Source organism: Mus pahari, chromosome 17 (genome assembly GCF_900095145.1).
Source record: "Mus pahari chromosome 17, PAHARI_EIJ_v1.1, whole genome shotgun sequence".
Classification (NCBI taxonomy): Eukaryota; Metazoa; Chordata; class Mammalia; order Rodentia; family Muridae; genus Mus; species Mus pahari.
The window spans coordinates 48,166,899-48,177,418 of NC_034606.1; the positions used below are offsets into that span (position 1 = coordinate 48,166,899).

General features: G+C 54.1%; 2 protein-coding genes across 2 annotated transcripts in view; one reads left to right on the plus strand and one right to left on the minus strand.

The window, feature by feature from the left end:
• Positions 1-3,270, plus strand: part of Serhl2 (serine hydrolase like 2) — a 19,597-nt gene extending 16,327 nt beyond the window's left edge. Inside the window, exons 10-12 of the mRNA XM_021216758.1 lie at positions 946-1,028; positions 2,101-2,197; positions 2,873-3,270. Coding sequence (XP_021072417.1) covers positions 946-1,028; positions 2,101-2,197; positions 2,873-2,995 — 303 coding nt within the window. The 3' untranslated portion in view covers positions 2,996-3,270. The remainder of the gene's footprint in view (positions 1-945; positions 1,029-2,100; positions 2,198-2,872) is intronic.
• Positions 2,938-9,656, minus strand: Rrp7a (ribosomal RNA processing 7 homolog A). The gene is made up of 7 exons (XM_021216759.2): positions 9,552-9,656; positions 8,715-8,857; positions 6,602-6,727; positions 5,904-6,021; positions 4,804-4,901; positions 4,268-4,466; positions 2,938-3,567 (listed from the first exon to the last, which is right to left on the minus strand). The coding sequence occupies exons 1-7, from the start codon at positions 9,622-9,624 to the stop codon at positions 3,482-3,484; spliced, it is 843 nt and encodes a 280-aa protein (XP_021072418.1). The 5' UTR covers positions 9,625-9,656; the 3' UTR covers positions 2,938-3,481.
• Between the last annotated feature and the right edge of the window lie 864 nt (positions 9,657-10,520).

Here is a 10,520-nt window from a genome sequence, read left to right on the forward strand (position 1 = left end):
TTTTTTTTTTTTGAGATGTTCAGAACATTTCCAAATGGGCTAAGCCCACTGGCCCGAGAACTCCAAAGATCCACCTAATCCTGCCTCTTGACGACAGCTGAGATTATACGAATGTCACACACATGCCCAGTTGCATTTTTTCTGTTTTGTTTTGTTTTTGTTTTTATCCTGAAGTCTGAGGATCAGACTCAGGTTTTGTCACAAGCACTCTACTGACTGAGCCACCTCTCTAGCCCAGGAGTAAATTTTTTGAGACTGGGATCAGATATTCACTAGGACCCAGTGCTATCTACCACTGACCTACATCCTCAGCCCACCGTACTACATCTTATACTTTATTAACTCCATAATTTCTCCTACGAAGTCTCCTGATTCTAGTATGCATATCACACCTGTAGTGCGTGTGACCTACAGTACCCATCAGTAGGTGCATGGGCACTACAGCAGACATATTAAACAGCAAGAACAGAGCAGGTAGGGCTATGTAGAGACACAGGCTGTGGTCCAAAACACAGTTTCATGTGGAAGCAGTCTCAAGGAGAGTATGAGTGAGCCCTGCTTGGCAGAACCCAGAGCTCGCAGCTGGACTGTGCTCTGGGAAGGGTCTGCAGGGGGCTCCTCAGCCCTGAGGGTCCCAAAGTAACCTCCATCGCTTCTCTGCCTCTAACAGCCACACCCAGTTATAAAGGGTTCTGTGAGTGGATTCTGGCTGAACAGCTATGATCCCAAGAAGGAAGAATGGCTGGGGTGGGGGTGGGGGTGAGTGGGGTAGGACTTTGGCAAATGGAAGCCAGGAAGCTTTGATGAGTAATGACTTGGTGGACATTGGCCTCCTGGGCTGGGTGGCCCAGCTGGCCTCACTGGGACCCAGCTGCCCTAATTACCCTGCCTGCAGGAGCATGTGGGACTTCGTGGTAAGGGTTCACCCTGGTTTTGTCTCTGCAGCCAGAGAACAGCTTAGACTTCATAAGCAAGGAGATGTTTGTGCACTCTGTGAAGAGCCTGCAGGCCAGCATGCTAATGATCAAGTGAGTCCAGACCCATGGCCCCTGACCTCTAGGAAGGAGCCCAGCACAAGGTGTCCAGTTCCCCCAGTGTGACAACATTCCGCTGCTCAGTCAGCCTTTTTCAGGAAACATGTTTGTCAGCAGGTGCTGGGAGGGATAAGGCAAAGTGAGAGGTGGCCTGGTAGCATGGGGGCAGGGGACTGGGTAGTGATGGCACCGAGGCCCAGCTGGTCTCTGGGGAAGCGTGTCTTGTGATGACTCCACGTGCTCAAGCTGAGAGAGCGGAATGTGCTTTGTAGGAACTGCACAGGCAGTCTTGGGAGCTCATGAATAGGCCCACTCTGTTAGGAAAGATGGACCTCTCTGTTCGCAGCTTCAGGAGCGATAAGGGGCCACGCCGCTAGTCAGACTGGACAAATTAACCCCGATGATCAGTGGGGTCACAGCAGGACTGTCTACACATCCAAGAATTTTGAACTAGGAACTTTTCCTGGACTGGCAACCCAGTTGGTCTAACTAGTCCTTTCCCTGGTGGCCGCCAGTGGGAAATCTGAGCGAAGTCTGCTGTTCTGCAGTGGCTTAGCCGATAACCTTTTTAACTTAAATTTTCGACTCATTATGGAGGGGGGGGGTGTTAACACCTTCATACATCAAGGTAAATCTCAACTCAAAACCATGGAAGTGGCTAGGCATGGTGGCTCACAGCTGTAACTCAGGACTAGGGAGAACATGGCCGGGTGGGGGCTAATCTGAGCCTAGGGCACAGTGGGCCTCAAGCAGGGAGGGGGATGGTTGCATATATCCATTCCACTTCAATAGGTTGTGTTGTAAAGAAAAGCCTGGCCTTGAGATCTGGGTTAGATCCCAGCCCAGCAGACAATGGCCCTCCCTCTCCACACTTGTGAGCCACTCACAGCAGCCATTCAGCCTGTGTTACCAGCTCTGAGAGCAAGCTGGTACCAGATGACTGAACCTCAGGGCAAACCTAGGCTCAAAAGGATACAGCTGAAGGAAACTGGGGGGTGGCCTAGGCTTGGCCTCTAAGGGCTATCAAGATGCAGAGCTAGGGTCACCCCAACTTCTTGCTGCCCAGAGCACTGCAGGGATATTTCGATGTGAGGCGGGCGAACGATGCGGACAAGGCACCTATGTACTTCATGGTGGACACGCTAAGATCCACCCTAAAGGAGGTAAGGTGTGTGGCCTGGGAGGCTGATGGGTTGGGCATATGTCAGCTCTGAGCCCCACTTCAATTCCTTTGGATTTCCTGGGTTGGCACTACTCCAGATCCAAAGAGCAGGCAGGCCTCCTCCCTCTATGGCCGGTCCCCAGACATCTGGAACATCTAGTCAAGAGCTTAGGAGAGACAGCATTTGGTGGAAGAATTTTATTATCCTCCCCTAGCCCCTGGCCAGGCCTAATTCTGAGGTACATGACCCAGAAGCAGCCCTGCACTTGCCTCTGTTGCTCCCAGGAGCAGTACGCTGGCAAGTGTTACTGCTAGGGGGAGGGGGAGGCCTGTGTGGCTCCTGGCCCCTTACGGATCTCTACACACATCCTGATGCTATCACAAAGTGGGGGTGGGGGTCAGGCTCTCTTATTTGGCAAGCTCCTGCAGTACCCTGCCTGCCTCTATGGGCTTTATCTCAAACAGAATTGGCAGTGACTCTGACTGGAGCTGCCCCACTATAATACATACAATACTTCACAGCTCGGATACCTACATTCCCATGACAGCCTCCAAGTCCCCAGGCTACTGTGAATAGACAAGGGCCTGTCGGAGGTTGCCTCTGACCCACTTGGAGGCAGCTGGCCACAGGAGTCTCCTGAGTGGGTGCTATCTCACCACCCACCCCTTTCTCTAGAGGTTCCAGTTTGTGGAAGTCCCAGGCAATCACTACGTCCACATGAACAAGCCCCAGATGGTGGCCGAAGTCATCAGTCCCTTCCTACAGGGCCTTCCGAGGACACCCTCTTCCAGGCTGTAGCTCTGGTCTGGGATTCTGTGCACACTTTCCAGCTTCTACTGGATCTCCAGCATTCTCGTCCAGGTGGAGTGGGCGGGAGTCTTGCAGACCAAGAAAAGCAGCAGAGCTGGGGCAGGGAAAAGAAGATTCTGGTCTTATTTGTGACGCTGACAAGGGGCCTGGCGTGTTTGGTGAGCTGTGGTGATGCTAAGGAAGCTGGGCTGGGGCCGACCCTCTGGGCTTCTGCAGCCTGGCCTTGCCAGCAGTGGTGGAAATAAAATCTCCCGTCTTCACTGCGTTCCAAGCGGCTGTTGGCAGGAGGGGCTTCATAGAGGGCAAGCTTGCCAGATGGTGAGCCAGGTGTCCTGGGAGTGTCTTTACAGGCAGGAGAGGGCAGAGGCAGCTCTGTGAAGGCCAAATTCTCCTCCAAGGCTGCCTTACATGGGTGCAGAGATGGAACTGTGGGAATAGCTACTTCCTGGCCTGCTACCTGCTTGTCAGAACGGCTCAGTAGGGTCGGAATTTACGCTGGGCCCGCATCAGTTCAATCCTCTGCTTGTCCTCCTCAAACTTCTTTCGCAGCTGTGCCAGGTCTGGGGGTGAGGGGACACACAGTGGGTCACACGGCATACATATGCAGGAGCTGCCAGCTGTCCCACTAAAGGGCCCCCCTCGACGTCCCCTAGTCCTGCTGCACCCCAGGTCAAAGTCAGGATCTCGCACGGAAACAGAACTGGAAATTACAGCCGTCCCAGAGGGCTAGGCTGAGGTGGGCGATGAGCCGCCAAGAGAAGCAGGCCAGGGGCACCTTTCCCTAGCTGTGGCCTTGGAGTAGGGGGCTCTAGAATTTGGCGGACTAACCAAGCGACTCAAATCGGAGAGGTGGCATTTAGAACTCTAAGGGGGAGGACAGTGGTTGTTCAGGACATGCAGCCTGGGACCTAGACCTGGGTAGGAGCAGGGATGTATGGGGGAGACAGCGACGCAAGCGTTGGTGACAACCAAGGCTGGGGTCTGCAGGCAGCTGCTGAGTCCAGCCCACACTTAGAGCATCAGACCAACAGGGGAAATGTCCTGAGAGCAGGATGCTGTCAGCAGCACGGAGACTGTCCTCCCTCAGAGGGTGCACAAGCAGCCCCACCCCTTGGGTCGGTCCCTCAGCACTCTGCAGGCATCTGGCTGGGGGCTGACAGACTCCTGCTCAGGCACTCTGGGGAGGACAGGGAGTCTGACCCTGAGGACACCCTGCTCCCTGCCCCGGGATGTGGGGGGATGCCCTCAAGTGTGTCTTACGCTCCATCTTGGTCTCTCGGTGCTGCCAGGCATAGAAGTTGAGCAGCTCCTTGCGGGCACGCTTCCGTTTCTCCTTCTCGAGAACACGCAGGCTGGCCGCTTCCGTCCGAGGGAGCACAGGCCTGCGGCCCCGGCGGGTGACCTTCACCCAGCCCTCCTCATCAGGCACTCCCTCCTCCTCCTTGGCCTTAGCCTCCTCCTGCATGGAAGACACTGTTGATGGGCAGGGCTCTGCAGCAGGAGGATGTCCCTGACTGGCTAGAGGCCCACTGCTGCCTCCTTCGGGCACACGGTGTCTGCTGGCCAGACTGGCCCCCAGAGCAAGTGTTGGGGAGCAGACATATCAAGGATGCTTTCTTCACCTACAAACCATCAGGAGTCCACACCACCCAGCCAGGTAGCTCGGGTTTCAGCCAGCAAAACCAGGAGCTTGCACTCCTCGTGCTGACAGCCAGGCGGCCACCACCGTTCCCTCACACGCACCACACTATGATACAGAGCACAAGTGACACCCAGAAGTCCGGCTGAAGCCCTACCTCAGCTATCTTCTTGTCATAGGCCTCCATGAATGCGTCTACTTCCATTCTCAGGGCCTCAGGGTCCAGCACGGAATCCTCATAGTCGCTGATCCATTCTGAGGGAGAGGAGGACAGGGCACGTGGAGGTTACACTGGGGGAGTATCATGTGCTGTGTAAGCCTGTTGAAGTGGACCAGATTGCTCAGCTGACACGGGGCCCAGGTTTAGTTCTAGGCTTCAACATGGTGGCTTCATCTACAGCTCCAGTGCCAGGGGCGCTCCCTTTCTGACTTCCTTGGACACCAGATACACACGCGGTGTTCATACAAGCATGCAGGTCACTCACACAAATAAACTCTTTAAAATTAAAAAAAAAAAAAAGCAAGCAAACTCAGCTCCTCCCTCCCTTCCTCCCCACCCCCTGCCTCCTCTCCAAAGCCCTCCTGTGCCAAACCAGCCTGGCTCTGTGCCAGGGAGCGGGGACAGCAGCAAGCAGGCTAACGGCTTCCAGCAGATGGCACTACTACTTATGCGGTGGTATGAAAGTCAGGCGCCCCCACAGACTGCCTCAACCCCCCAGCGTTCTGTCTGGCAGCCTCAGCCCTCACTGAATGCTGTTCCCTTGGCCTGCTCTCAGCCGGGCTGCTTCAGCCACCTCTGCTGGGCGCCGTGAGCACCCATCTGATGCTTTGCTGTCTGCCTGGCCCTGTCGTCCTCCTCTGCCGGCCAAACGCTTAGCAAACATTCATTCAAAACCCAAAGACAGCGATCATAGAACATTCTCTAGGAAGTGACGGCTAAGAGTGGACATTCAGGCTCCACCGAGATATGGCCAGCAAGCTGGGATCCCCTTGCAGTGGCCCCTAATGTCCAGGGATTTAGGGCCCAGGTTCATGTGCTAGGCAGATCCTAGTGGCAGCAGCACGCTGGGCTCATGCCTCCTTGCCTGGTGCTGACAGCTCGGGCTATTTGGATGTGTCTCAGAAACAGCCCCACCAGCCCAGGCCTTTAGGAAGAGGGGGACACAGCTTGTGGCATTAATAGATACTGTCCCCAGAAAGTGTCTGACCAACCCAAGGCCCAGGGAAGAAGCACTGGACAGAGCCAGCAGTACTGACTGTGAATTCCGCTCTTCATAAGGTGGCTCTCTGTAGAAACTAGCAATGGGCCCTTCAGTTTCAAGGCAGCCGACACTCCGCTTGGCTTCTGGAACACCACATAAGCTACCTGAAAGCCCTAGAAGGAGAGAGATCACGTAGAGCCTTCCTGCTTGTGACACAAGGTCCCCACACCTGCCTCGGACCAGGGGATGTGGTACTAGGCGGTCATTTATCATTGCAAAGTGAGAGGGAGGGACAGTCATGCTTCTAGCTAGTCAACTGTTCCTTGGACACCTGTCCTAGTTCTTCCCCAGAGGAGGCACTCCTGAGGACTCAGTGGAAAGCAGGCTCACCCCAGGCCAGGCCAGGCCAGGTCATAAACAGACAAGGCACAATCTCAGGATCAGACTCCCTTGTACGTCATGTACACATGAGGCACCCGAGGGGCGGGGAGGGAGACAGGAACGGGGCTCCTAGAGCCAGGGCACTTGTCCCAAGGAGGACCCTGCTGAAGTGGGAAGTGGGCTCTAGGAGACTGCAGGGCAGAGAGGGAAAGAGGAAGTCAAAGAATGTGGCACGTCCGAGAGAATCAGAAGCCAACACTCTTACAACCTCCTAAATCACACATTACCGAGACTGCTATAGGGAGTGGTCTCTCTGAAGGCCCCAGCCCCTTCCCCAACTCCAGTGGAGCCTGGTGTTACTGGGCAGCCTACCGGCACCGGCTTGGGATGGAAGAACCGTGACTGTGGCTCCTTGGGGCTCTCGGCAAGGTCAGGCTTCTCCTGCAGCTCCACTGTCTTGATGGTGCCGCAGGAAGAGAGGCACCGAGACAGGCTCTCCTACCAGGGTCAGAGGGAGGCAAAGTGAACACACAGGCTCCTTAGAGCATCCAATCCCAGCACCCGTAACAACCCAAAGGACTTGGAGCCCAAACCGACCATGCCCAGGGGGCCTAGGTGCCGTAACAGTGGCCAGTTCCCACAACGGCATGGAGGCAGGTGTCCCGAAGGTAAGAACTCTCATATGACAAGTACTTTAGCTTTACCACCCAAGTCTGCATTAATCACTGCAGTAGAAGAAGACTAGGAGGGGATTTCTCAGGTCTGTCCTGATCACACACATGTGCTCAGCCTGACTGGCATCAAGTGGACAGCTTAGCCCTTCCCTCCAACCTGCTGCCCAGGATGGCACTGAACTCAGTCTGTACCCAAAATGGGCCCTGAACTACTTACTACCACCACCACCACCACCCAACACTCCTCCTCCTCTTCTTCTTCTTTTTTCTTTTCTTTCTTTTTTTTTTTCAAGACAGGGTTTCTCTGTGTAGCCCTGGAACTCACTTTGTAGACCAGGCTGGCCTCGAACTCAGAAATCCGCCTGCCTCTGCCTCCTGAGTGCTGGGATTAAAGGCGTGTGCCACCACACCCAGCTTTTTTTTTGGGGGGGGGGCAGCAGGTGACATACCATCAATTTAAAAAAAAAAAAAAAAAGATTTATTTATTTTATGTATAGGAGTGCTCTATCTGCATGTATACCTGCATGCCAGAAAAAGGCATCAGATCCCATTATAGATGGTTATGAGCCACCATGTGGTTGTTGGGAATTGAACTCAGGACCTCTGGAGGAGCAGTCAGTGCCCTTAATTGCGGAGCCATCTCTCAGTCTTAAACTTCTGATCTTCCTGTCCCCAAATCTGATTTATGTGGTCCTGGGGTCGGAACCCAGGGCTTCATGATATTAGGCCAGCATTCTGCCACTGAACTACACCTTCTAATAACAATAATAATAATAATAATTAGATCCCATCAGGCACAGTGACACATAGCTGAAATCCCAGCACTCATGGGATATGTGTGTATCTATATATGTGGGGTGGATATCTAGGAGTTGGAGGCCAGCCTTGACTACACAGTGACTTCCAGGAGAGCCAGGGCTACTACATTAGGAGACCAAGAAATAAAGAAAAAAAAAAAGGGGGTGGAGTGGGGAGAATCATCTCAAATGTAGTAAATCATTTCTCCTGTCATTTACATAATAATATAAGTCCGAGAATGCAGAGAGCTGGCCTCCTATGGAAATGCCCTGGGCTCTATCTCCAATACAACAAATAAATAAACCTTTAAAAAAATTTTTTTGAGCTTTTTCTGGTTTCTCTGTGTAGCCCTTACTGTCCTGGAACCCGCTCTGTAGACTGCCAGGCTGGCCTCACACTCAGGGATCCAAACTTGCCTCTGCTTCTGAGTGCTGGGATTAAAGCCATGTGGTAGCACAGGCATGTAATCCCAGAATTTCAGAGGTAAAGGCAGAGGATCATGAGTTCAAGGCCAGCCTCACCTACACAGTGAGCAGGAAGCCAGCTCATGCTGCAAGAGACCCTGTCTGAAACAAAACTACAAATGTCATGCTTTCTGTAAAAAATTAATAAGTAGGTCTAGATAGAACTGCAGTTGCTTTTGTTAGACTTGTCTTTTAAAAAAGAAAAACTAGCAAACAAAAAAAATGGTTGGAAGGATCATTTCCAAACCAGGTGTGACCACTCATAACTGTAACGAGTCAAGACGGGGAGGGTGGGGAAGTACAGCAAGTTTGAGGCCAGCCCGAACCATCTAGTAAGCTCCTGAACAGCCTAGGGAGAGGGAGACCCAGTCTAGATGGGGGAGGGGAGAAAAAACCATATTTTTATTCTGAAACTCCTAGTCTTTCACATCCTCCACTGAGGGTTTTGTTGGCATTTCCTTCTGACAGCCTGGATTCCGCAGGGCCCTTGGCAAGGCCCCCCCCCACTCCCCCGATCACAACCCCACTGGTCTCCTACCAGACTCTTACCTGTGTGCAGTATGGGGGCACATTGAGGATAAAAAGGGTCCGATTGGGGGGCCATGTGGACTGGGTGCCTTGGCGAACTCGATGCTGTCTCATGTAGAGGTAATGAGGAGCCTGCTGCTTTGCTGAGAACTTGACTGGAACAGCTAACGGGAAACGAGCGCAGGAGAGTTTGGGGTACCCTGAGAGGAGGTCAGTGCCTATGTCACCCAAGTTCCATTCTCTGTCTCTTTCTAGCTCCATTGGCCTGCCTGGTCGTCCACCCATTCAAGGGAAGCTGGAGGGAAATGTACTCGGATAATCACGGCAGGAGGCTGAGGGGGCGGGCACAGTGAGCTAGCGGCCGGGTTGCGTTCTCGGAGCATCCGCTGTCTAACATCATCAGCCCCCATAGCATGGGCTGCTCTGCTTGGCACACCAACTCTCTTCCCTCCACCCATCCTTCGTTTAGGGCAAACGTCCCCCCCCCCGACCCGTCCTGCCGACTTAGCCCCACCTTCCCAGTTAGTCTACACCAGTGGGCTGCGAATCTCGGGGCTGGGAGGGAGGCAGCTGCGGCCTTCACGCAGGAGGCGCTTGTTAAAGTATCAGACCCGAGCAGATCAGCGGGTAACTGGCTTCTGAGGACGACGAAGCTGCAACGCTGGGCGCTAGGGCGCCAGGCGCCGCCTGGAGGAACCGCGCCCAAGCCCAGGCCTTTCGGAAGAAAGGCCGCGGAATAAGCACCCAGAGCCGGGGCGGCGGGGTCCTGCACCCCGACACCTGACGAGCTGCCAGGGCCTTGCCACCTGCAAGCCACCTCCCCGTAAGATGGTGGGTCGCTAGCCCTCAGCTGCTCACCTGAATACCCCGGTGGGCTCGGTATGCTCTCCTCGTGGCCGCCAGCCTTCTGTTTCTTCCTGCGAGACACCATCTTGCCATCTGAGAGCGCAGAGACGGCTGGGAGTTCCGTCTTCCGGCGCCGCTGCGTTTCCACGACGACGGCGTCACGCGGGGCTCCGCCCTATCAGCTCTAGGGCCGCCTCCCGACCCTTGCCCGGCCCTAAGATTTAGCCTTCCTTGTCCTATTGGGAAGTAGAGGGAGGCTGGAGCGATGGATGGAAAGAGCACTGGCTGCTCTTCCAGAGGAAGCGGGTTCCTTTCTGATCACTCACAAGTGTCTGGAACGTCCAGTTCCAGGGAGATCTGACGCCCTCATCCGGCCTGTGTGGGCACAGTATACAGGTGGACACGTGGTGCACAGGTACACTCAACACTTTTTCGAGACAGGGTTTCTCTGTGTAGCCCTGGCTGTCCTGGAACTCACTCTGTAGACCAGGCTGGCCTCGAACTCAGAAATCCGCCTGCCTCTGCCTCCCAAGGTGCTGAGATTAAAGGCGTGTCCCACCACTGCCCGGCTATACATTTTTAAAAAATAAATTGCATTCCGTTTGAACCGTGGCGCAACTGGGATTTTGTGCAGAGAGATGCCATGAACAGTCAGTCTCTTTAGTTGAGAGAGCAAGGGGCTGAGTGGCCTGGGGTTGAAACTGTAAAGAAAGAGTACTTGTTGCCAAGCCAGACATCCTGAATTACATCCATGGAAGAAGAGAACTGTCTTGGCAAGTTATCCTTTGACCTCCACATGCACTCCACGGCTTATGCCTCACGGCACGTGCTCTCTCCCTCAAGAAAAAAAGTATGTGTGTGCTGAGACATGATTTCACCATGTAGCCTGGACTGACCTGAGGCTAGTTATGTAGACTAGGCGCGGCTCAGTTTCACACGAGATCTATCTGCCTGTCTCCTCCAGTGCTGGGATTAACGGTG

Bases quoted from the DNA above. Each gene is read 5' to 3' on its own strand.
- Rrp7a (XM_021216759.2), bottom strand. From the start codon at position 9,624: ATGGTGTCTCGCAGGAAGAAACAGAAGGCTGGCGGCCACGAGGAGAGC. The intron at 4,467-4,803 runs GTAGGGCTTCAG...TCTTCCATGCAG, and splicing joins ATGACAAGAAGATAGCTGAG to GAGGAGGCTAAGGCCAAGGA. The intron at 3,568-4,267 runs GTAAGACACACT...CCTCACCCCCAG, and splicing joins CCGAGAGACCAAGATGGAGC to ACCTGGCACAGCTGCGAAAG.